We start from the raw sequence: 27588 nt of genomic DNA on the forward strand, positions 1-27588 counted from the left end.
CATTTACTCGGCAATCATCATCACTATCACATTGAACTCCCTAAGTAATGATGCACTGAATAAAACTGCCAGTTCCATTGCCTGGTTTTCCACCAGTTAGATGGATGCTTTTTCTGAAAAACAAACCAACCAACTCACACCACACTTTTATATTTCCCTTTTATTTCAAATGTTACAAAAAGTACAGCACAGCCCTGCCCCATGTATGACAACAGTGCAAAACCAAGTTCAGTTATATAAAAAATATTACAAAGCTGGATGTACAGAGATCCATGCCTCATGAGAAAAGGAGGCAATAAAAGGAACTTGCTTATTCTTGATTGGTAGGAAAACAAGGAAAATATCTATTATTCCCCTATTTATTACTAAAACCAGTGCAGCATTTATTGATGAAAACATGTATTAAAAACAGTAAACTTGAAAAAGGACGTGTCCTATTTTTTTTAAAAAAGTTATTTAGATGCATGTATTTTATCCAAATGTTTACTATGATCAACTTTCATCTCACTTATTCTTTGCTTTTTTCAATTATATCTGTATATAATTATATATATATGTCAAGAGAGCAACTGACTAAGGATACCCAACACATTTTGATGGCTGAGTGAGGATCTAAACTCAGGTCTCCCTGGTCCATATTAAATACTGCATCCCTGGCACCAGTCTGGTTCTAGATCCAATGATGTATCCATTTGTACCATCTTGCAAAAATTTGTGATCTACTGCATGACTGTATCCTTTTCAAAAAGAAAATCCTCTTCAGAGCTGTGTGTACACTTACACAAAAAGGGTGTTTTGGTTTTTTGTTTTGCATGTACAGAATGAAAGAAGCTGATATAGATGCACAAATATGCATACATAGATCAGCTGAAATGGTTGGGGCATTCTTTGTAAACAGTGATATTCCCCACATGCCAGACCTACATCTTACAAAAGGAGCACAGTATCTGTTATCTATACAAAGCTTGATTGTTCTTCCTCATTCTTCCCTATACAAATAATGCTTGGAAGAACTAGTTGAACATAATATTAAAGTAATCTCACACTTTCTGAGTGTTTCTTGGACAGCAGCAAGTATTAGGCCTTTTCCAAATTCTCGTTTTCCTCATCTCAAAGTTCTTGTTTCTTCGTTTTTTTAAAGTTCCGCATGAACTTTGCTCCCTCTAGTGGTCGATTCAATATAGCACAAGAGAAAATCCTGTTTATTTCCCTGCTGATGTAAGCAGCAGCTTTTTACTCTTGATGAAATTGGGTGTGATAGCGAATCGACCAGTACAGGGAGAAAAACATGTGCAAAACTTGTTAAAAACCTGACAGGACAGGAACTTGGTGACGAAGAAAAAGAAAATGCAGAAAAAGGCCCTAGGCAAGATAAATGAATAACCACCCTCATTCTTTGCAGTGGTTTCTGTGATGTGTACTAAGGATCATCAGCTGCCTATCTCTGCCTCCACTGGCCAAATCTATCTGCACAGAACATAAGCTGACCCTCCATTTTCCAGCTCAGAGGCAAAGTAGATAGATGTATGGAAGGTGTGATGTACATCTGCAGGTACTTCACTTCCTAATAGAAAATAATCTCTACCCTGGTCTATCATGCTTCATCCTCAAAGTAATCCATTTGCAGAACTAGAAGATACACATTAATTGATGGCTCTGGGAATGTCTGCAAAATATTAGGGATTGTCTTAAGTGATTGGTAAATGTATACAGAAACAAGACTAAACTAAACTGCTTTCTTTAATCTACCTATTTTTACATGTATGTTTGCTTCTAAATGTGTGAAAATTTGTAGCCTAGAAATGGTGAGAACACTTGTTATTCCAGCAGACAATTAGGCTTCCTATTGCTATCAAACAGCCTGATCAACAAGTCAGTAAAACCAGATGGTTTTGACAGTTAAGACAATTCAACTTAGAAGGCAATACCCCTACTAAATCAAAATTCAAGTACATTGGCAACAGCAAATGTAATCTTAAATGTGCTGACTATGGAATAAGTCATATAAACTCACTGCAACTTAATTTTGAGTCAACATGTGTAGGCTCACACTACGTTAGCGAGAAACAGCTATATAAAGTCTGCTGCATAGCTAGCTTAATCTGACTGGGCTAGCCCTTGGTTCCTAAAATGTATATGGCTATGCACCTACATTAAGAGGCACGTCTCACTTTTATTAATACAATAATTTTCATATATGCATTATAGAAACATAGCACTGGAAGGGACCTCAAGGGTCATCTAGTCCAACCCCTGCACAACGCAGGAAATTCAGAACTATGACCCCCCCAACTCCCCCAGTGATCAATGCTCAATGCCCATGAGTAGCCTCTTGCAGTAGTTCTTTTAATCTTGATGTGTTCTTTTTGAGAAAGTACTTTGGAAACACTAAAGCAACCTATTCAGGCCTTGAGAAAAACAAACCACTACTTTTATCAATGCCATCTGTAACTATGAAGTGATGGATGAAAATACAGCATTTAGGAACGTGTATATTGTACAGAGCTGTATTTTGTGAGCCTTGAGGACTTGCTCAAAGAAGAACCAGGAGGAAGTACTTCCTCTGTGCTGACTTGGTGAAAAAGGGGGTCTGAGATCAAGACATGTTCATGCCTATCACTGCCAGAATACATGGCTGGTTCTGTCATGCTTTGTACGCCTGCAGCCTGCAAACCAGAGGACGAAACTGTACTTTCAGTTACTATCATGTTCTGTCCTTCTGATAAATTGGGGATACTTAAGGAGGCCTGTAGGTTAGAACTAGGTACAAGGACCCTCTCCCTTTCTCTCACTACAACATACTTTGAATCTGGGAGATCCTGAAAGACCCCATGAGGCATTTCTAACATTTCCTGCAAGCTAGAAGCAGGAGCAAGCACCCTCTCTGTCACAACAACATTCTCCTTCAATTGAGGGTCTAGGATCATTGTGGAGGGTGCTGCCCCATAAGATGTTTCTGTCACAAAGACACTGCTGCTTACCATGGGGTCAGGTATAGGCTTAGCTGGCTGGAGGCCAGATCTAGATGCAAAAGCTGTCTCAGTTACTATCTCTTCCGTTACAGTGTCTGCACCAAAGCCTTTTGTGGTTTCAGGTAGTTGGTAGCCAGAGCCTGATGAATAGCTGTGCTTTGAACTCAAACCATGTACATCCAATTCATCTACCGTGTCTTTCAGGACTTGGGAACTGTGCTGTCTGGCCACTGTGCCCACGCGTCTGCCCACACAGATCTCGGCCAGAGTCTTAAATTTATCTCCCAAGTCATCCAGGAAATGGTCATCGAAGTCATCCTCAATAAAGCTGCAGCAACCAACAGAGCCATGGGTGGATCCTCCTTCCTGACAGTAAAGTAACAGGCAGTCTTTTGTAAGGTGACCTTCCTCTTCATCAGCAAAAGCAACGTATTTCTAAAATGAGGGAGAACAATCAGCAACGGTGAATATCCACATTATAGAGATTATAATTGTATTTCATTAAAGCAAGCATACATCTTTTAAAAGTATTTTATGGTTAAAATTGACGCCTTAGGATTCAATCCTCTTATCTATTTAACACTGGAATCATCCTGAAGTATTGCTTTGTCTTAGATTTCAGTCCAAGGAGCACAGCTTGGGGGCAGGATTCTGGTAGAGTTCATTAAAACCTATTAAAATATTTGATTTTTTATTCTGCCAAACTCCAGCTTCCTATTCATTAGCAATCCCTGTTCATTTTTCACTTAGTCCTTCTTATTAATTTTTTCATACTTTTCGTTTTGTTACTATTTAAACAATCTGTTAAAACTACACAGGTTATAATCAGCATAAAGTGTTTATTATTCATAACTCCTAAAATGTCATTCTGGCCAACAAAGAAAAACCATGAAACTGAGAAAGCCACGTGTGTTAGTTTCCTTATGGAAGTTACACCTACAAGTAGAATTGACATGAACCACTTTTAAAAGGGGACTGGGTAAATTCGTGGCAGATGGGTCTACCAAGAGCTACTAGACATCATCAGCGCTGGATAGAACACCCATGTTCAGGGGCAGTGAACATCTGATTAAGGAATGGCCAGCATCTTCCTGTCCTTTTGTAAATTCCCAGAACAACTGGACTATCTATGGCAGCAAACAGAATGCTAAACTAGGAGACTGTAGTCTTACCCACCAAGATATTCATTTTTATTATTTATTTACTTAAAACATTTCTATGCCACCTTTCCACCCAAACAGGTCCTCAAGGCGGCACACATCAAAACATTAAAACAGAAAAGTATATCTAAAATAAACAATTCAATAAAAACATATAAATGCACATAATCAAATGCTAACAACAGTTACTGCAGGTATGCCAAACAAAACAAAAAAGTCTTCACCTGCTGGCAGTAGACAATGATAGAGGGAGACTGATGAATCTCCCTATGGAGATTCCAAAATTTTGGTGCCAAAACTGAGAAAGCCCTTTCTTGGGTTTCCATCTGTCTATCCTCAGATGGTGGGGCACCCAAAGAAGGGCCTCTGAAGACGACCAGAGTGGACAGGTAGGTTCGTATCAGAGAAGGTGGTCCTTAAGGCCACCAGCCGTATAGGGCTTAAAGGTCAATGTCAGCATCATTAATTGGGCCCAGAAGCAAACTGGGAGCCAGTGTAGATGGAACAAGACTGGACTGATATGGTCCCTACAACCCACTTCAGTCTGAGGTAACTCTTTTGTCACTCAGTCTTAGAACACACAACAAAAAACAAAGGGGGGGGGGAAGACAACTAAGACAGTGAGATTTATCCAGCAGCAGAAATCTTACCTCACTGAAGTAACTCCTTAAGAACTCTTCATTCACAGCTCCTCCAGTTTCCATGGCCATATGCCCTCCAGCACCCATAGTTCCTCCAGAGCCCATTACCATGGTGCCTCTGGCCGCCAGGCCTCCTCCAGCTGCCATGGCTGATGCACCTGATTCCATGCCTCTGTAACCTGCACCAGATAGAAGAGCTCTCTGCTCTTCCCATCGTCCCTCGGTCACTTTGATGCCTTTCATCATGGAAGAAGAGCTGCCACCCAGAGCGGCTGCAGCTCCTGCACCCATGGCTGCTGCTCCGACTCCCATATTTGAGGCCAAGTTGTCCGATGCAGGGGGAGCGATGAAGTTTAGGATCGCCTAACATAACAGACAGCAATTAAGACATCATTAGAATTCAGTTCAGTTCACTAAATATCACAGCAGACTGGGTGGAGGTGACTGGAGGCTAACCCGACTCGATAGGAGATATTTTATGTGCTGTGCACTGGGAGAAAAGTCAGAACAGCTTTGCTATCCATGAGAAGATATGTAATGCTAGAACAAACACCAAAAGGCTCAGTTAGAGGTACTGCTCCCAAGGTCTGTTCAGAAGGGTTCAGAGTCTAGTTGCTTCCCAGGATCCAAGAACATTTGCTAGATGAGCACAGCTTTTATGCAAACTTCCCACACCCTTCAGTTTAGCTTCCTGGGGATTTTTTTTTTTTAATAGCTACCTTACTGCTTGATCCTGTTTCTGTTGGCTAGGAAATAAAATGCAGTTCTCAATGAACAACAGATGCAGTGGTGGTGTGAATTACATCTGGACTGGAGGTGGATTGTTTATGTGATGTAATGCTCCAGCATGTAAAATATTTCTACACATAAAAATCTACCACATTAAGGTAGGAAGGAGAAAGGTAGAACTGTTCCATGTGATATGAACATTTTACTGTATGGAAAAATGCTGCATGTAGAGCAACACTCAGTCATGTGTGTCCAATCTGCAGTGTGCAGTGGTACAGCCCAGATGCAGATTTACCACTGCATGTAGTAGTTGGAAGGCCATAGTCCCATTGATTTAAATGGGTTTACTACCAAGTAACCATTAAGATGACAGGTCTACTCATAACACTTCCCTGTCTCTATTAGCCCAACTATTTTATCCAAATGAATTACACCTTTAGTACCAAAATTAACAGACATAAGATCTGTATAGTATTATAAGTAGCTTCGGCCTTTATCTAAAAATTGAAATCCCAAGGCACCAAATACAAAACAAGAGTAAAACAAACCCTGTTGTCAGGAGCGGCCCCTTCGCTGTTCCAGTTACGCAACATTTCTTCGCTGTTATCGGGTATTGCTGCAAAGCCTTTCTTAGCGCCTGACCCAGAGTGACACAGCAGCAACAAGAGAGGCAGCACTGTAAAAGAAAACAGGTGTCTCTATGAACCACCCCCATCAAACATGAATGAAGGCATAAAATTTTTTAATTTGTAAAGGCAACATCTATATTCATCCATTTTAGATAATCAAATACTCCACAGTTCAACGCCTGAACTGAAAACATCCCAATTGTTAAAAGCCAACCCAAAGCGAAATAACCAACCTACCAATCAACAGTAGCTGGTCATATTTGGAGATCTGGCCTAGGATCTGGCCTAGGATCCAAAAATCTGGCTTAGAGCACCCGGGGAATGGAGTGGGCAGTGTCTCATCATATACAAAGAGAATGTCCCTTTGTGACCAAAAGCAGTGCTGTAGACTGGGGGAGAGGACATATGCTTTGCCATTAGGCAGCATGCACTGTCCTCTCTCAGTGGTGTGTACCACAATCAGTAGCATGGCAGGGAAATTTAGGGCCAAACCAGATGAGGTGCCAGATGAGATCTGTGATGAGATGAGATCTCAACATCTTTAACTTTTCCTTCAATTGTGTGTGGGGATAATTTCAATTGTGGTCCATAGTGCTCAGGCAGGAGAGGGCTTGGTTGATTCAACCAATCATTTCCCTTATAGATATCCCCCCCAGCACCTATTAACCTCAGTAGGGAAAGAAGACAGGCATAATCCTTTAGTGAAACCAAGAGATAAAGCAGACATGACAATGGATCTGGACATTTTCAAGTGACCACTTCTTTATATCTGCCGGGATGAGTAATAGTAAACAAAATGGAGCGTGTGGGTGAGGGCTGCTGTACTTCTGACCCTTTCTGTTAACTCTGTGTTGCTTCATTTACAATGTCAGTGTACTAGTCAGTGTGTTGGACTAGGACTGGATTAGGGTTCAAATGCCTAGTCATCAATGAAGCTAACTAGGGCTAGTCACTCTTTCTCAGCCAAACCTACCTCACAGAATTGTTGTCAGGTTAAAAATAAGAGGGGTGTATGTATGTTGCCCTGAACCATTTAGATAATGTGCATATGAATATGTGTAAAACCACAGGCTCTAGTCAGAGAAGCTCAGCATGGTTTTCAGAGGTCTAAATGTCTCCCATCTTATACAGTTCCTTTTCCTTCTTATGTCTAATAGTAGCAGAATTGTGCAAAAAATAAATAAAAAAATATTCATTTGCAGAAATAATAAAGGCTGCAGAATTCAGCTTTGCTTAGCACAGCACTGAACTTGATCTAGCTGCTCAATATAAAGGGCGGTTTCTGTGAGATAGCACCTTCATGAACAGGAGAGCATTTCTGTTGTGAACCATTCTTATGAACCATTCTGGGCCTACTGTGTTGGAAAAAAACCAGTCAAAAATATTTTAAATAACTGTTACAGAATCGCAGAGTTGGAAAGGACCACCAGGGTCATCTAGTCCAACCCCCTGCACAATACAGGAAATTCACAACTACTTCCCCACCCCACACTCCCAGTGACCTATACTCTGGCCAAGATGACCTCCCTCTCATGATCCGCCTAAGGTCATAGACTCAGCACGGCTGATAGATGGCCATCTAGCCTCTTCTTAAAAACCTCCAGGTAAGGAGACCTTACCACCTCCTGAAGAACTCTGTTCCACTGAGAAGCCGCTCTGTTAGAGAAAATTCTTCCTAATGTCTAGATGGAAACTCTTTTGATTTAATTTCATAGAATCATAAGAGTTGGAAGGGACCACCAAGGTCATCTAGTCCAACCTCCTGCACAATGCAGGAAATCCCAAACTACCTCCCCCCCACACACCCAGTGACCCATACTCCATGCCCAGAAGATAGCCAAGGTGCCCTCCCTCTCATAATTTGCCTAAGGTCATAGAATCAGCAGTGCTGACAGATGGCCATCTAGCCTCTTCTTAAAAACGTTGAGGGAAGGAGAGCTTACCACCTCCCAAGGAAGCTTGTTCCACTGAGGAACCGCTCTATCTGTTGGAAACTCTTTTGATTTAATTTCAACCCACTGGTTCTGGTCCGACCTTCTGGAGCAACAGAAAACAACTTAGCACCATGCTCTATATGACAGCTCTTCAAGTACTTGAAGATGGTTATCATATCACCTCTCAGTCTTCTCCTCTTCAGGCTAAACATCCCCAGCTCCTTCAACCTTTCCTCATAGGACTTGGTCTCCAGACCCCTCACTATTTTTGTTGCCCTCCTCAGGACACACTGATTTAAATGGGACAGAAGGTTAAGAAGGAATGTCACCTGATTGGTTCATTTTGCTTATCATGTATGAAGTCACAAGCTCCTCAATGGAGAAACTGTTTCAGTGACTTGTGGACAGCAAAGCGTGTCTTTAGTAGCAACACTAGTTATACTTACACAGCAACAACAAGAGTGCCAGGATTATCAATGCAACTGCAACAGGTCCCAGTGCAACCGACGAGCCAACAATTTTCTTTCCTACGCAAACACCATCTTGCCCACAAGTACAAACGGAGACGTAAACGATTTGTTGGTCAGGACAGCTGAAACCCTGGTTATCTTTTACTAAAATGGGAATAGTGTATGTGCCAGGCTGCACATCCACCGGTACAAGCTGTGCACTAGATCCTTCCCGGAAAAGAAAAGGAAAAAGAAGACATAATACCCAAAAGAAAACAATGGAATACAAAGTTTAAAACCTCTTTTCAGTTCACCCAAATTATCAGCAGAGCTGTAATCAAACAGTATTACAAATTTGATGTTATAAAGATTATGACATAACCGAGATAACCCAGTTCCTAGGTTATACTGCTGTTGGTAAAAAAAAAAATTCAGAGACCCAAATACACCAGTTTAACGAGCTGTAACTGATAATCTGCACTAAGTGTTTCTAAATAGTATATAAGGCACATCTCTGGTTTTAAGGAAATTCTAGAGCTAACCAGGAAATCCCAACTAATTAAGAATCTGAACAAAGACCAAAATGTTTTTGGTACATACATGTACATGGCATATATGTATCCTGGCAAAAACAGAAGCAGCAAATAGTGTTAAAAAGGCAAGGAGATCCAGAAGGGAAATCTATGACATTCCACAGAATCTGGTCAGCAGTTGCATCTTGGTCATATATTATTTAGGGTGTTGTTTAGGGTGGCGCAGAGTGGTAAGCTGCAGTACTGCAGTCTAAGCTCTGCTCACGAACTGAGTTCAATCCTGACGGAAGTTGGGAGGTAGCTGGCTCAAGGTTGACTCAGCCTTCCATCCTTCCGAGGTCGGTAAAATGAGTACCCAGCTTGCTGGGGGTAAGAGAAGATGACTGGGGAAGGCACTAGCAAACCACCCCGTAAAACAAAGTCTGCCTAGTAAACTTTGGGATGTGAGGTCACCCCATGGGAAGGAATGACCCGGTGCTTGCACAGGGGACCTTTATCTTTTTTTGGAAGAAACTGATTCCCACCACCCCCATTTGAAAGAGGACACTATAAAGCCACAGGAAATGCCACTTTATGCATAACCCAAATTATCTGGAGCACTATTAAAATCGCTGCTATTCCAATGGGACTTATGGGAGGGCTATTAACATGTGGCTCCTCTCATGGCAGTACTCGCCATGACAATCCAAACAAAACTGTGGGGACTGGTATTACATAAAGTAGATCAATCCAGCTTCAGACATTCTATGCCTGGCTCCAGAGAGGCCCTTCCTGCTCCTACTTGTCCAACTACAGAGAGCCAAACATACCGAAAGCTTTAGGTCAGTACACGTTCACCGACTCAAAACGAACTAAAGTCATAACTCATGCAAACAGCTGTCAAGCAGTGTTTGAGGGAAGTAATGAATTGGATGTGGGGGAAGAAGGTGAAATTAATCCACGCAAGATGGGAGGTTATGTTGGTGGTGTTTCAGCTGAGCTGGAGAGTGGAAAAACTTTCTTAGGATGGGTTTCACTCCCCTGAGCAATCAGGGGGTGCTCACAGATCCATCTCTACATCTGGTTATTCAGATTTTACAGGCGGCTAGAAATGTCTTTTACTACCTTAGACCGATGCACTAGCTGCACCCTTTTCTATGAAAGACTTACTTAACAGTTATTCATACACATGGAACTACTCTAATATTCTAGGAAGTGGCATGTAAGTAGGCAGTATCACTGTCTTCTCCACATATTTTTCATTATGAATGCTTTCTTAGGTCGTATTTCAGCTTCACAAACTACAAAACCATCAAATCAGGTAGACAGCAAGCTAGCCTATCAAGAAAAGGGACAACCTTACTGTGTAGTATTGTCAAAGGCTTTCACAGTAAGAGTACATCGGTTCTTGTAGGCTATCCGGGCTGTGTGACCGTGGTCTTGGTATTTTCTTTCCTGACGTTCCCCAGCAGCTGTGGCAGGCATTTTCAGAGGAGTAACACTGAAGGACAGTGTCTGTGTAGTGTTTCTCATTGTATAGTGTTTCTCACCCAGCACCCCTCTGGCAAGGATTGAAGCTCCCTTTGGAAATGCATATACACATGCAGCTGCCTTACACTGGGTTAGACAATTGCTCTGTCAAGATCAGTACTGTCTGCTCGGACTGGAAGCAGCTCTCCAGGGATTCAGATCTTTTATATCCCCTACTACCTAATCCTTTCATATCACCTACTACCTAATTCTTTTAACTGGAGATTCTGGAAACTGAACCTGAAAACTGAACTTGGGACCTTTTGCATGAAAAACTGATGCTCTACCACTGTGTTGTGGCCTGTTCTCTAAGGGGAGACCAGAAATAAATGTCAGGAAAAACAACAGCAAAAATATATCATACTGACTCTTACTTACCATCTACCTGGCCAATTACCCATTTGTCCGACATTCTTTCAGGCACATCGATGATCGTAAAAGTGAAAGGACCACCATTTGGATAAGTATCATGATCTTCAACAGTGATGTTAGTGAACTTTGCATCAGCACAGGTGGTTGTTGCTCGCGTTGTGATAGTTGGACAATGGAAATTAACATTCTCTACTTTAATAGCAATGGTACCTGTTGCAGTTTTTGAAGGGACATCTGCAAAATATATAAGGCAAAAAACATTGTATTTCACAGTATAAGAATGCAACATTTCTTTACTGTTTAGAAGTGAATTAGCTTTCTTGAACATGTAAAAGCCTTTAATGTGAATTCAATGCTTCATTCTGGAAGATCTACGATTCATTTCAACTGCAGACTAGGACCGGTTACTCAAGGATAAAGACTCCTTACAATGTCTATTGGGCAGCTGTCTGGATTATGGCCAATGTGTTACTCCAGTTCCTTGGACCTCAAGACAATCAGCCAAAATCACAATGCCTTGGGTATTGTGAACAGCAGATATGCTTGTTTAGTGATCTTGGAGTAGTCGTTCTCACAACACTGATACAGCATTTACATTTGTGAGCAAATCACATTTTGTTGTCATACTGGAAGTGTGATGCCTTTATCTTTATTACAGATTGAGTATCCCTTATCCAAAAATCTGATATCCACAATGATCCAAAATCCAAAACTTTTTGAGTGCCTACAAAGGGTAATAAAATGGAACAAGTGCAGGCCTGTCATACCAACGGCAGGTTCCTCACATTGTCTCACATATACAAAAAATTATATATTATATAAAATTACCTTCAGGCTATGTGCATAAGTGTTTATGACTTGATATCTCATTATGTATATATATAGGCAAATATTCCAATATCTGAAAAAATCTGAAAACTGAAATACCTCTGGTCTCAAGCATTTCGGATAAGGGATACTCAACCTCTGCCATGATTAGATCTGTTTGGTGCCATCCATCCATCAGGTGCTCCACAAAACAGCAAAGGAACATGGTCCTTTGCTAGGCATCCACAAATGCAACCATCAGGTAACAAGACACTGAGAAGCACACAGACCCCTCCCTGAAACTCTGTGGTGCTAAGATCTAGAGAAGCTAAGCAACAACAGAGGTCATTTCAGAGCAGTGGGAAAGAATCCTGCTGCTTCTTACCTTTTCTATACACTAGTTCAAATGAGAACCCCCCCCCACCCCTTCCCCAAGCCGCCTATACCTGCCAGAAGACTAAGTTGAGTCCCACCAACTATTTGTAATTGGTCACCGCTAACCACACCAAAAATGTGTGGACTGCCTCCTTGTCATTGTTCAATTACTGGCTGGACATTGCTGCTGCAGTTTCTAAAGCTAGTTTTAGGCTTTAAACAGTGGACAAATTAGCACTTGCATGAATTAAATGCTGATTATTCTTTGGGAATAAGAAAAAGAGAGCCGTCACTTACCTTCAGTTATAGCCAAAATTGTTGCAATGTAACTACCGTTGACAAGAGAAGATGAGTCAAATCTAGGTATTTTAATAACCTTGATTTCAGCAGTTTTAGAGTCTATGGTAAACCAGTTTTCAGCATCACGATCTTTGGCATACCTGTACGGATTTTTAAAAGATGATAACTGTTCAAGGCAATCAGCATACAAAGTTTGATGCATAAACATATAGGGCTCATCTGTTTTGCAAAATAACGAAATGTCTTCATTTGATTTTTTCATGTTTCTTCTTAAGTCCTAATTTTTTTCTAAGGGTTCTTTCTATATTCCCTTTTGAAGAAATGTATGAAGGTGAACTTACTATGTAGGAGTGTGAAAGTTGGACAATGAAGAAAGCTGACAAGGAAGGAAGTTGATTATTAGGGAAATTTTGCATCTGCAAAATTCTAGACTTGTGTTATTCACAGTCTGTACACTAAAATGAATTCATATAATTCATATATAATAAGTGTTCAGGGTGGGCTTCAAGTCTCATGACTACAAAACCTTTTAAATACCAGATCAGTACAAGTTGCCAAGTTTGGCCTTTCATACTACTTAACAGAGTAGTCTACTTAACAGAGCTGATTCCCAATAAAGTATTCTTAGAATTGCAATGACAGTTACTGACATTTGTTTACCTAACAACAAGGTTGCAATTTAGAGGTAATGAAATCACAAAGCACTGGCATACATGACTTAACAATTTCAGCACATCTTCATATGGAATTTGCATCTGATATTAATTGCTACACAGAGACTTGACTTTGGCTGCATCTGTGCATTACAAGCAAACCTCAGTTTGTTTCTGATGACAAGCCAAAATGCTTTGCCTTGCACATTTCCCCCTCCTTCCTGTGCTGAAACTGTGAGACAGAAAATCTTCAATTGGACACCTCATTAAATTGCAATTTGTTAAAGTGCTTAATTTGGATGTCCTAACATCTTGTGTTTTATTTACGATTTCCTGGTTTGTAGTTCTACCTAGTAGGGTTGTTGTGAAGATAAAATAGAGGATGGGAAAACGAAGTACATTACCCTGAGCTTTTTGGAGGAAGGGAGGTACAAAATGCACTAAATAAACACTGCACCTAAGGGCAGGAAAGAGGAAGGAGCAACAGTGCAGATCTGAGTTTTTGACTTGCTCTAATCAGAAACAAATTGGGTTTTGTCGAAGGCTTTCACGGTCAGAGTTCATTGGTTCTTGTAGGTTATCCGGGCTATGTAACCGTGGTCTTGGTATTTTCTTTCCTGACGTTTCGCCAGCAGCTGTGGCAGGCATCTTCAGAGGAGTAACACTGAAGTAACACAGTGTCTCTCCACTGTCCTTCAGAGACACTGTCCTTCAGTGTTACTCCTCTGAAGATGCCTGCCACAGCTGCTGGCGAAACGTCAGGAAATACCAAGACCACGGTTACATAGCCCGGATAACCTACAACAGGGGTGTCCAAACTTTTTTCAAAGAGAGCCAGATTTGATGAAGTGAACATGCGTGAGGGCCGACCATTTTGCCTGACATTCTTAATTAAATTAATTAAATGCAAATTAACTATTTTATGCAAAGTTTATTGCAAACGGCATACTTATTATGCCCATAACCACAGACTGCACCACAAAAACCATGGCTACATTCCTTCCTTTCCCCAAAACCCCTTTAAGCTCACCGGATGCCCCCCAGCTTCTAAATCTCCAACCTTCCTTCTGTAGGGAGGGAGCAGGAACTCTTCCTCCCCACCCCCCACTCACGTGCCTCTCTGGGACTGTTGACTCTCTCCCTTCAACCATGCCGGGGGTATTCTGTCCTCCCCTTATCTGAGCCAGGAAATAAACTGGTTTTCATTCTCATGGAGTCCAAGATTCAAACACTGTGACATCTCCCGTGTAGGGAGGAATGTGCAGTTTTTCTCCCCATGAGAGCCAGCGTGGTGTAGTGGTTAAGAGCGGTGGTTTGGAGAGGTGGAGTCAGATCTGGAGAACCGGGTCTGATTCTCCCACTCCTCCACATGAGCGGTGGAGGCTAATCTGGTGAGCTGGATTTGTTTCTCCCGCTCCTACACACGAAGCCAGCTGGGTGACCTTGGGCTAGTCACAGCTCTCTTAGCCTTACCTATCTCACAGGGTATCTGTTGTGGGGAGGGGAAGGGTAGGGCAATTGTAAGCCACCCTTAAGTGGTAGAGAAAGTGGGCATATAAAAACCAACCCTTCTCTTCTTCTTTCCTTCTGACCTCTTTGCTCTCTGCTCGGGGCTTTGACCTCCGGAATGAACACGGGTGTCCTCTGCAGACTCGGACCCATCTGAACACGCCTCGTTTCCAAGCATGATACATGCCAGGAGTCATTTATTTCCCCCACCCCATCCCTTCTTTCGAAGCAGCCACTTGCCTTGGAGAGAACCTGCTGGGGGGGGGTCTGACTTCAAACACTTCCCGCCCCCAAATCCAGCCCCCTCTCCCCCTGCCTTTCCTTGACTCACAATCCCCCCATTCAAGACCCATCCAGTCTCTCCCCTCCTCCCTCCCACCCACCCTGCAAATCTGGATCCCTCGCGAGGCCTCCGCAGTGCAGGGAAGGGGATGCATCTCCCCCCCACCCCAGCCTTCTGCAGAGAGGAAGGAGGAAAAAGGAGAGCTAGACGGAGCAGCCCCCCCACTCCCAGGCTTTTCGGTGTTTGTGTGTGTGTGTGTGTGTGTATGTGTGTGGGGGGGTGTCTTTCCTCTCCCGGATTGGGGCCAGCCTCTGACCTCCCTTGCATTTCCCTTCCCCACCCCCGCCACCTTTCCCACCCTCGAGTCCTCCCCAACCCATCCTCAGGATCCCCCTTGACCCACTCGGGAGCAGCTGCTGCTGCTTTTCCATGCGTCAGAACAACAAAGGCGCGGGCTCTGGGTAAGAAGGAAGTGGCCTCTCTAGGGTTTCAGACTCGCTGGCCTTCATTCCGGGGGGTGGGGCTGAGACAGCCAATCGAGGCGACCCTCCGCCCAAGCGTCACCCCCTCGGTCGGAGATGCAAAGCACAGGCGCAGCCCCCACGCACCCCCTTTTCTCGGCTGGGGGGCCGTATTAAACCGGCCCAGGGGCCGCAATTGGCCCCCGGGCCGGACTTTGGACATGACTGACCTACAAGAACCAAACTGAGTTTTCTTTATGACATTTTACTGCAGCTGTAATACACTCTAAGTAGTATCTCTGGTAAAAGGAATCCTACCTGATGAGTTCTGCTATTTTTCCAGTGTCTTCATCAAAAGCCTGAAAGCTTCCAATAATCTGGTTCATTGTCCATGTCTTGTTTGCTTTAATTACCATTGTTTGGGGCTTAAACATAGGACCTTCCTTCACATTTATCACATTAATTTTAACTGGAATTGGTTGTGCTTGGTAACCACTACTAATAATTGATTTGTGATATGCTGCTTTGTTAGATACAACAATATTTAAGTTCATTGTCTGTAGTTGTTCATAATCAACTTCCTGCAGAGAGAGCAAGAAAATCTTTAGCACACATACACTTTAATTTCCACACTGGAGAATGCTAACAGACAAATTTCCCTGATAAGTACCGTCAATTTGGTCTGAAAAGATTAAAAGCACTAACTTTTAAAAGATTAAAAGCACTAACACCGATCTTCTTGGTTTTGTTTCTGTAACCGTTGAAAAGCACCTTTTAATTTTTTGCATACTTCTGGCTGCCCCCTCAAAATATCATCTTGGACACTTGAAAGATCATGAAACAGCCACCAAAGGCTCTAGCTAGAACATTATTTAAAAAGTTGGGTTTTCATTGTTTTATCATTGTTTCTTTGGTGCAACTCCACATGGGAACTGTGCATGTACAGGCCAACCACAAACATTCTAAAGCTCCTGATAGTGTGTGCCTGCCCTTTAGCATGGTTTCCTACCCAATGTGCCCATAAAAGGGACAGGAGAGTCTCTTTCCTTCAGTTCTTCATTCATTGCCACTGACGGAGGTCTCTCTCTCTCCATTTGTCACTTCCTGATTATATTTCATGGTCTGCTTCTCACTCTCCGGTCTGTCTTCCTCAGCCTCATGGCTTCAGAGGCCCTGTTTAAGAAGTGTTCCTCCTGAGGAACCAAGATGGCGCAGTTGGACTCACACAACACTTGCCCATGTTGTTTCAGCAAGACACATGACACCATAAGGTTCATTAAGAGATCCAAGAAGATGGCATTTTGATTTCTAAAAAATGCCAAGCCTCCCTTGTTCATGAAGTGGATACAAAGATAATGCTTTTATGGATGTAACACCAGGTTTTCACTGACAGGGTACCTGTAGCTTTGCTGACTATAATTAACTCCTTTGTAATCTGGGTGTGTGCTTGGTAGGGGAACCCTAAGCATATCATCTCCAGCTAGTTCACAGTGCCCATGTGAAACCATCCATCTGTGGTAGGGAACCCTGCCAATATTAAGTGATGTGTGTCAGAGTCCCTGAAACTTGAGCTGGGAACTTTAGAATCTAAGAATGGGAGCTACTCCAGAAAGATATTGTGAATGAAGAAGTGTTCAGGGTGGGCTTCAAGTCCCATGACTACAAAACCTTTTAAATACCAGATCAGTACAAGTTGCCAAGTTTGGCCTTCTTTGGTCAGCCGAGCAGTCCATTTGCTTGAACTTTGGCTCCAGCTTCAATTCAAGCCACCGATTTCAGAAATCTTACCATGAGGTACAAACTGGGAAACAGCTACATACACAAAATCACAACATCTACGATACGGAACGACAATTAGAGCTTATGAGTTCCCTGGTCTACCTGGCCCCAGTCAGAAATAGATATATTTTAGCACCGGCAGAATATCTGTCCTATTTATTTAGAGATAAATAAGCAAAGGAAAGCTTTTACACTTGCGAGATGCTCCGCCTTGCCTTCAGCAATTTTGGAAGGAAGGTATAAGAAGCTACCAAGAACCGAATGGGGGTGCCCATGCAAATCAGGAGAAATTGAGACTGTAGGACATGTCCTGTTTAGGTGTACCTTTTATGAGGAGGATCGCCTTAAATTGATTTCCCCCCTCCTTAGTAAAACTTCAGGCAGATCTGAAGAAGAATTAAGAACCTTTTATGGGAAGTGAATTCTCAGAGGTTAAAGCAGGTAGCCAAATTTTGTTCAATAGCGATCAAAGTCTGCTCTGCAAGGTTGAATACAATTAAGAATTCCAAATTTTAAAGTGTCACAATTAATGTTTTATTTTAAGATATGAACTGTTTTAATTCTGATATAGTTAAGTGTCTAATGCTTTTATTTTAAATCTACGTACTGTTGTTTTATTGGCGTATGCCATATTAAAAATCTGATGTGAACATCTGTGTGGCACAGAACCACTCTTATCAGAACCTAAGCAGATTAAGTGGAAGTAAATTTCAGAATTTCTGAAAACATGGAAGAAGAGCTAGGTTCCTAAAAATTAGAACAGAACACAACTAAATACAGAGAAATTGTCTCCATATTAAACAGTTGCTATAGTGGCAGGTATAATGCCAGATGTTTTATAGAAGCTATTAACATGAACTGGTCTGATTCAAACTATCTTCTTTCACAAGCTGATGTGAAACTGTGTGTGTGTGAGAACCAGTCCACAAACAAAGTACCGTGCCATTCTGCTCTGCTGACAGGAAAGAAAAAAAAAAGGGGGGGGGGGAGATCTACCGTGCTGCTGTCTGTGCACAGACATGGCTAAAACAGCAACATGACTGTGCTAAGCCAGCACCTTTTTCCAGACAGGCTGTTTTATATGCAATAAGCATATAAAACATATCTGAAACCATATCTAAAGGACAATCTCCCTCAGAACGTGTCACTCCCTCACAAAACAATGATGTGCACTGAAGTCTCTCTCGATCAGGACCAGTGCAGCAAACTTCAGGTTTCCCCAAAAAAGACACTAACCTTAAGAAGAGTTAAAATTCCTTCATTGGTTTGAGAATCTGTTTCTATATGGAAATAGCCTCCTTCATTGCCAGACAGAATTGCGAACTGCGCCAGCCAGTTGTCGGTGAACTCCTCGTCTCTGTCAAAGACCTTCAGGCGCATGATTTCCACATTTGCCATGTTTTCCTTAACACTTCCTTCATACTGCAAACAAACAAGCCTTTTAAGCTCTCTTCCACCTTCTCAAGGCAGTCACTAGCAACTCATGGCAGTGAGTCGTTTTAACACGCGTACTAGAACTCAGAGCTTCCCAGCCAAATTACTTACCGTGGCCTTCTCAAGAACCGGAATATTGTCATTGACGTCTAAAAGTTTGATCTGTACAGAGGTTTGTTTCCCTAACCCAATTGAAGCTCCATCTCGGTCTTTCGCCTCCACAACTAAGGAGTAGCTACTGTGTACCTGAATGATAGCCAAATAGGTAGATATAAGTGAAGTGTAAAAACAGACAGATAAATCTAAATCAGAAGCTTAATGCTGCTATTTGCACAAGAAAGGGGACACTGCTTTGGCCCCAGGCAAAGCAATTGCTGGAAGGATGCTCCTTGCGTCTGTCTTCCCTTTGAGGAAGAGGCATGTGGAGGGGATGAGCTGACCAGATCCTGGGTCACTAGCTGACCAGATCCTGGGAGCTCTTTGAGGTCGGAGGCAGCAGAAGATGAAGTAGGTGGAAAGACTGGGAAAGGAGGAATGTATGCAAGGAGCTTTCCTCACCTTCACCATGTAAGGTGAAAGGTCTTCATGGTAGCATTTTGGCTTCAGGTAAGATAATACAGATTGTTTTTGTTCTTCAATGTAATACTTTAAAAAAATCTACAAAATAACACAGAACAGCACGCAAGCTGAATGACAGCCCCTCAGTCCAGACAAGGTTTAGTAGCAGAGCTTGATTCAAGTCTAGTAGTACCGTGGACACCAACAAGATTTTTGGAGTATAAGCTTTCGAGAGTCAAAGCTTCTTTTGTCAGACATCTGTCGGTGAAGGGAGCTTTGACTCTCAAAAGCTAACACCCCCAAAATCTCATTGGTTTCTAAGGCACTACTGGATTCAAATCTAGCTCTTCTACTGCAGACCATCATGGTTGCCCTATGGAAACTAAGGTTCAGTAGTGTTTCTGGACGATGCTCACACTGTGCTGACTTCTGTGGATGTCTTACTAGAATTGACTTCCAAAGTCGGGGCCAGGGCACCCACTGGGAAGATTCTTTGTGCATACTGTATGGACAGTCTTAACCCAGAGATAGAATAAGAGTTGCCTTAGATTTTAGAGGCTGCAAGAGGTTCCAGCAGCACCTTGAACGCATGAACACATGAAGCTGCCTTATATTGAATCAGACCCTCGGTCCATCAAAGTCAGTATTTCTTACTTAGACCAGCAGCAGCTCTCCAGGGTCTCAGGCAGAGGTCTTTCACATCACCTACTTGCCCAGTCTCTTTAATTGGAGATGCCAGGGATTGAACCTGGGACCTTCTGCATGCCAAGCAGATTCTCTACCACTGAGCCGCAGTCTCTGAAGCATGCAGGCTCCAAACCATTCAGACATTTGACAGGAACAAAGAGCACCTTAAACAGTGCTCAGAAATCAATGGAGTCAGAATAGGTGCTGGAGCACTGACATTGTAGGTCAATGGGGATATAGGGACAGGGCATCAAGGGTGCAGCATATAAGACTCTCAATTTTGTACAGGTAATTAAAAAAATCTGCAAGATTCACAGTTCTCTCCACAAATGGACATTAAAAGAAGAAAAAGAGTTGACCTCTCTGTCAAGCTGGTATGTGGCAGTCTGAACCACGCCAGTTGCTTTGTTAATTACAAATGCAGGAGGTTCACTTGGCTCTTGAGAAACAATCCTGAAGGCGATTTTGGAGTTGAGGGTATTTGGTTCATCTGCATCGGTTGCGTCTATCTTCATCACAATAGTCCCTAAGAGTTAAAAAGACTATACCTGTTATACGGTGCTGCTTGTCAACAATCAAAGACAATAATAGTGTTATTAATTTAAAGAAGGTTTGTATTTTAAGTAAAAAAAAATGGCTTTGCCTGTGTCTTCTATAAAGTTTGTATCTCCAGTACCTAGCATTACATTTTATGGTACATATCACCCAGCCATTTATGTCATATTTGGCCCTCATAACAAATGAGTTTGACGCCCCCGATCTAGATACAACTACATTATTAAGAATTTATGGTACATTTATGTTACTTTTAAAAATAAACATGATGTTAACACTGAAAATATGAAGATATTACATCATGTAAACTGTGTTTGTTGATACTTTCCTAGGTATCTTAAACCTACGTAGCAACACACTCTCTCCCTTCTGATACAGATATTAAAAAGTGCTGCAAATCATTTTCCTGACCTGAAGTTCTTAGTCATTAGGATTTTCACTTATTTTTAAAAACAGAGATCAAGAAATTTTCTTCTTAGGCTGGTACTGGTACAACGAACTGTTCTACTGCAACCTGCAGGTAGGGAACATGATTCTTTCCTTCCTTATTTTGTTGCATAAAATTAGTGCAAGCAGGATGCTAGCACAATACGGAGAGAGTTTCTAACCCAATCTTACTGCTGCTATGCTAGGTTTGTACCTGCAGGGCATTTTTTAAATGTAAGGAATCATTCAAAAATAAGATTGTGGATGTCTAGTCTGTAACTGTATAATCCATCAATCCATCATTCCATACAGGGCTCTAACCTCACTGGGCCTAGTAAATCAAAGTCTCTTCTGAAAGAGAGTCAACTACTCCCTTCCTTATTTTTCCCAGCATCACAAAAAGATACCATATAATAGAAGGAAGCTTTGAATTTTTACAATTCAACTTTTGGCCAGTGCAGTTTCACTTTTACAAGCTTGTGTTGTACCATTCCACTCAGCTATGTTTGAGACCTTCTGCCAGCCTAAGAATCCTTCCTCCACTAGAGGAAGAGTCACTTAAGTTGGAGGAAGGTATCCACCTTTGTTGAGTGGAGTGGCAGGATACAGGCCAACCTATTTAAAAAACAACAACAACAACCCAAAATTAAATATGCATGATGGAAATACTGATTCTACAAACATGTATGAACTATCATTGAAATCAGTGAAATTCACACAAATATAACTAAGTAACTAAGAGGTCAGGGTGCTTGGAAAATAATAGGAATTCAAAACAGCTATCCAGAGAAAACTATTGGTCTTTTCAGAACCAATACATCACAGTTTGTTCTTAAGGAAATTCGACTGCTTGGGCTTGCAAACTTCCCCCTCATCCCTGCATGTGTGGCTGAGAGATTAAAGATTTTCTAGTTCACAACAAGCTATGGTTGTCCATCCCATGGTGAAAAATCCTGGAATGTAGTGGGCAAGAAAGCAAGCCACAGTTTGTCATTTTGTCCAGTTTGGATGTCATGGCAAGTCACAGCTTGTCACAAACCAGGAAGTCAGACCCATACATGAGAGTAAGGGGGAGGAGAGCAGGCAAATCCAAGGACTTTCAAGGCAAGGGTCATTCTCATACTGGCAAACCGTAATATGTCATTTTGTCTGAATACATCATATATAAACCAAAATGAAAACGTGAGTAGAATTTTAAAACTTACCTACATCAGATAACTCTTCAACAGAGCCCACAAAAACTTCCTCTGAAAACACTGGGCTATTATCATTTATGTCCAGAACTTTAATTCTCAAGTCTAATGGTTTTTCCATGTAAGCACCATTCCAATTGATGGCCAAACCTTGCAGCTGGAATAACAACAGGCAAATAAGCAACAGGCAAATAAAGGGAGTTTTTGTAGCTGAATTGCAATGCTCCTAGTTAGCATACACTGCAATGAGGAAGGAACTCAAGAGGTCAGTACAGACATGCGTTTGATGGGGCTTAACAGGAAAAGTGAGTCCAGCTGCTGAACTTACATGGAGCATTGGTGTTTGTTCCCGATCAACTATTCCAGTGATGTTCAGTTCTCCTGTTTTTCCATTCATAACGAACAAGCCATATGGTGGTTCTGTGACCCCTTGACCAGAAATTGTGTACGTGATAACTACTCCTGTATTATTCGCAAGATCAGAGTGTATCTGTAAAGAATATGAGATCAATATTCTGGAAATTAAATGTCTCTGAAAAATAACACAGAAAAGCTTTTCTTGAAAAAAGGGTTAGGCTTTGGTCACATTAAGAGAAGACAAGACTCACTGGTGTTTATACAATAAGAGAAAAAAATACCTATCTACATCCTAAGCAATCAGTACTGAACTCACAAAGAGTGGCTACTCATAAAGTAATACAACATTTTATTAACAACCAAACACAGTGAATTCTAACACACCCGTGAATCCTATAAGTGAGATACAACTATGTCTATGAAACTTAACACATTAAAACATACGTTAGAACACATACATAACAGTAGAGTATCCAATAATTCTTGCCCAGTACATTTGTTAGTAACTACTGCTTACAGCTTTCTTTGTTCCTGGCTAGGATATCAGTACAAAATTCTAAGAAAGCTGTAAGCAGTAGCTACTAACAAATGTACTGGGCAAGAATCAATACGCCTGTCAATGGAAACAAGAATATTGAAAAAAACTGAAGAAGTGTTTTATACATGAAAAGGCTTTGAGCACCTCTAGAGGAGATGACATTGAAAATAGGCGACCAGCCATTATTGGATACTCTACTTTATGTGTGTGTTCTAATGTTTTATGTTTTAATGTGTTAAGTTTCATAGATATACCGTATATACTCGTGTATAAGCCGAGTTTTTCAGCCCAAAAAAGGGCTGAAAGAGCCGGCCTCGGCTTATACATGGGTCAATACGGTAGGAGGGAGGAGGAGGGAGGGGGGAGGGGGGAGGAGGGAGGGGGGAACTTACCGCCGCCGCCGAGCCACCGCCATTTTCTCCCACCGGGAGGGGTCTTGGGCAGTCTCTCTGCAGCCGCAGAGAGACTGCCCTGGCCCCCCCGGCCCCCGCCGCCATTTTCTCCCGCCGGGAGGGGCCCTGGGCAGCCTCTCTGCAGCCGCAGGGAAGCTGTCCTGGCCCCCCCGGCCCCCGCCGCCATTTTCCCCCGCCGGGAGGGGCCCTGGGCAGCCTCTCTGCAGCCGCAGGGAAGCTGCCCTGCCCCCCCGGCCCTCGCCGCCATTTTCCCCCGCCGGGAGGGGCCCTGGGCAGCCTCTCTGCAGCCGCAGGGAAGCTGCCCTGGCCCCCCGGCCCCCGCCGCCATTTTTCCCCGCCGGGAGGGGCCCTGGGCAGCCTCTCTGCAGCCGCAGGGAAGCTGCCCTGGCCCCCCTGGCCCCCGCCGCCATTTTCCCCCGCCGGGAGGGGCCCTGGGCAGCCTCTCTGCAGTCGCAGGGAAGCTGCCCTGGCCCCCCCTGGCCCCCGCCACCATTTTCCCCCGCCGGGAGGGGCCATGGGAGGCCCCTGCCCGTTGCGCCGCTACCGCCCACGCGCCTGGGCGCCTTCCTCCAGCCGGCAGCGGCCTGGAGGGGCCTCCTGCCGGCCCAGGAAGGACGCGCCGCCGCCGCTTCGCCGCCTCTCCAGGTAAGTAGTGGGTTCAGGGGCTTTTCCCCCTCCCCCCCTTGGATGGCACTGGGGTCGGGAGGGCCTGGGAGGCGGCGGGAGGGCGACCTGGGGCAGGGGCCCTGCGCTCTAAAATGGCGGCCGCCATTTTAGAGTGCAGCATTGCGGGTAAAGGAAATTTCTTATTGCCCCTCGGCTTATACGCGGGTCAATAAGAAATTCCCTTTTCTGGCCTCTAATTTGGGGGGGTCGGCTTATACTCGGGTCGGCTTATACCCGAGTATATACGGTAGTTGTATCTCACTTATAGGATTCATGTGTGTGTTAGAATTCACTGTGTTTGGTTGTTAATAAAATGTTGTATTACTTTATGAGTAGCCACTCTATGTGAGTTCAGTACTGAAGACTCACTGGCGAGCAGAATTTGGTCTGCCCTCAATCAGGGTCCATGTTCACTTAGCTCTGTTAAGATCTTGGAGAAAACAAAGCAGTGACACCACCAACTTACAACGCAGGCAGTGTTTTAAATTGATGATGCAAAATGATGCCGACTCACTGGAAAAGGCTATGAAAAGTTGAAGGCAGCAGAAAAAGAGGAAAAGATCCCAGATGAGATGGATTGATTTAATCATGGAAGCGGCCATGTGTTTGCAAGACCTGAGCAAGGCTGTTAGCAATAGGACATTGTGGAGATCATTAAATTCAGAAGTGACTTAATGGCACTGAATATACACACACAAGATGCTTCTATACAAGGCAGAATATTTCATAACACTTCATACTTAGTACTTCATACTATATAATTTTACAATGCACTGTTAAAACTCCTGATAAACTTTAAAAATAAGGCAACCAATGCAGGAATAGCTCCAGGAATACAGTCACTGGATATCATCAGTAAAGATCCACATCTGTAAAGTGCTATGTCTGAACAGCAAATGACAGAGGGTGGAAGGCAGCAGTGGAAGTATGCAGTTCTGGACAATCCTCTTCCTTCTCAAGCTTCCCCACTGTTTATCACTCATGGTTCAAAGGTGAAAGTGGGGAGCTGTTAAAGAGAACAAACGAATTTAATGGGGTTGATCTGATAGAGGATCTTAATATGGTAGAAGTGGAGAAACAAAGATTACAGCCTTTATATAGGGAGTAAGGGCAAAAAACAAAACCAACGAATTTGTCCGGGATGCGACATCACTATGAGAACAGAATACTGTTTACAATTTGCAATTAATGTATTCATGAGTTGACAAAAACATTTTAATCCCAGTCCAATTTTTTTCCATTCAAAAAGCTCTGTGGAGGGGAGGGAGAATATGACAACGTCACAGAGACATATGTTTCCATATGATACTTCCTCCACACTCATCAGGCTTTCATTCATCTTGTATCTGCCTTACTCTAGCAATTGGATTCCTCTTAGAGTTGTCCTGCTCTTCCATGATGACTGCAGGTGGGACAATCCATTCTCGCTTCTGCCTCATTAGGCTGTTTGTACTAGACAGATGGTCATTTTTGCCACCAAGAATCTGTCAAGGGAAAAAAGTTCCAATTGCAATACTTTAGGCTTTCTGTGATTTTTTTTTTTTTTTACTACTCAGCAGTCAGTTCAAAACATACAGGCTAACAGCTCTGTGCATATGTGCCTATTTTTCATTTAATAATCAAGTAAGATAATTTAAGAAATAAACACAGAAGATGCATTGCTTAACTTAATGAAGACTAAGGTTTATTTGCTTATACTTTAACTAAAATACTTTAGAAGGAAAAATATTCTAAAAATGTAAATTCACATACATGCCAAACACATTACAGCAGTCTATTATATAAGAGATAACTAAATTGAGTTCAGAACACCAACTCCTCCTACCTCTAGGACTTATCTACTCAGGTCTTTGCTACTATATTCCTTGCCAACAGGTTTATGCTTTAATTTTTACATAGTCTTTGGATGCAGGCTATATGTTGGAATATGGCTAGTACATATTTCAGAGGTACTGAGAATAACTACAACACAGCTCTGTAGAAGATCACACGTATTTTCTCAGTACAGAGATGTGGTAGGCCAGCTAGTGATCTTGTTCCCCTGCTCAGTCATCACTAGCCAATTGTCTGAGTTGCCTGGCTATCCTCTGTGCCCCTCACTGACATTCTTTATATTGTGATTTCATAGTCTCCTACCTGTACGTGAAGTCCATTTCCAAAAATTATGCAGCTCTGCAAAAAATAAAAAAATATTTTTAAAAATATACAATCAGGCAATATCTTGCACATCTATACAGTGGAAATGAACATCCATGAGTTGGATCCAGCCAGTTTATTCACTCAGCCTCACCAAATTCCTCTTCTTTCACAAGGCTTTTGACCATGCAGGCCCCATGACCCCTAGCATAGCCTTTTGATGTCAAAGGGAACCCCCTCTTCGCATTTCAATAACAGAAATGTTGGCTGGACCCTACCCAGTAAGTGCTTTTATCCCCTTCTTCCACCCAATGTTGTTAAAAACATATTAGAATGGACTGTTGAAAGTCTTATTTGAAACCCAAACCCTAGATTTTAACAGAGCCCTGAAACAAAATGCCCCACTAGTTTCTAATCAGTATAAATAAATGATCTCTGTAAAGCCAGTCTTTGAATTCAAGCTGAGATGGTATGTTATAATAAACACCGGGCTGCTTCTAGGTTGAGTTTCTTACTTCCCTTCTGCTACAACTTACAGTGTGCCCTGACGACATCAGGCTGAGCTGTCTGTAGCCAATTACTTGGAGTGGGAGCAAACGCTCAGTGAAAAAGACTTCATGATGTCAGGAAAGTTCTATTACACACTGCGGGGGCACCTAGCTCAAAGCTGCCTTTTGTTTTTAGGGTCAACCCCATGTTTCTTAATCTAGAGCTGCCAACTCTGGGTTGGGAAATTCCTGGATGTTTTAGGGGTGGAGCCCAGGGAAGGTGTGGTTTGGGGAAGACAGGTTCTCAGTGGGGTATAATGCCATAGAGTCCGGCCTCTTTTCTTCAGGGGAACTGATCTCTGTCATCTGGAGATAAACTGTAATTCTGGGAGAACTCCAGGCTCCACCTGGAAGTTGGCAACCCTATTAATAGCACAGAATTCCATCTTCAGTAAATAGCAAAAACAACAACACAGCAATGCCATGCTATTGATAATTAGAGTTAGTTTTCTTTTACACTATTTTATTACTACAAACTAACAAGTTTGTAGTAATAAAGACTATACATCTGTATAGTCATGAGGGGCCAAAAGTACTTTCTTAATGACAACTCAAAAATGAAATTCTATTACCCTTTGATAATATGTCAATATAACAACACACCATATTTTATTAAACCATTCATTAAACGAATTTGCTGCCATAACCATCTCGGCCATAACAAACAAACTTCAACCTAGCTACATATCAGAGGCATCCTTACAGCCTTTCAAATGTCCTAGCAGTATTATCCTAGCTTCAAGGGGTATGTTGATACATAGCATTTTACTAACAAACTGGACCACAGTTCTCGAAAATATCTGTATCTTCCAGCATGTCCAAAAGATATGAAATATATCACCAAACGATGAGCCACAACTCCAACATTTATCCTGAAATGAACTGTATATTGAGGGCTAATCTGTGGGGAGCAGGGTTGCCAGGTGGGTGTTTTGGACGAGGAATTGTCCACCAATCCAACGGGCTGCTCAAGAGCGGAGAT

General features: G+C 42.5%; 1 protein-coding gene across 1 annotated transcript; it reads right to left on the reverse strand.

Annotated features, from left to right (window-relative positions):
• Positions 1-2417: 2417 nt before the first annotated feature.
• LOC130482112 (desmoglein-2-like) lies at positions 2418-27256 on the reverse strand. Its single transcript, XM_056854926.1, has 15 exons — positions 27179-27256; positions 26059-26094; positions 25278-25406; positions 22277-22438; positions 21961-22105; positions 20134-20300; positions 18641-18775; positions 18332-18517; positions 15635-15897; positions 12408-12550; positions 10935-11162; positions 8512-8742; positions 6051-6178; positions 4783-5136; positions 2418-3407 (listed from the first exon to the last, which is right to left on the reverse strand). Exons 1-15 carry the CDS (start codon positions 27254-27256, stop codon positions 2481-2483), a joined length of 3312 nt encoding a protein of 1103 aa, XP_056710904.1. The 3' UTR covers positions 2418-2480.
• Positions 27257-27588: the final 332 nt, after the last annotated feature.

Source organism: Euleptes europaea, chromosome 8 (assembly GCF_029931775.1).
Source record: "Euleptes europaea isolate rEulEur1 chromosome 8, rEulEur1.hap1, whole genome shotgun sequence".
NCBI lineage: Eukaryota > Metazoa > Chordata > Lepidosauria > Squamata > Sphaerodactylidae > Euleptes > Euleptes europaea.

Coding starts and splice junctions, on each gene's coding strand:
- LOC130482112 (XM_056854926.1), bottom strand. CDS start 27,256: ATGGTTATGGCAGCAAATTCGTTTAATGAATGGTTTAATAAAATATGG. Junction 26,095..27,178: donor TATTGACATATTATCAAAGG/GTAATAGAATTT, acceptor TATTTTTTGCAG/AGCTGCATAATTTTTGGAAA. Junction 25,407..26,058: donor GAAATGGACTTCACGTACAG/GTAGGAGACTAT, acceptor TTCCCTTGACAG/ATTCTTGGTGGCAAAAATGA.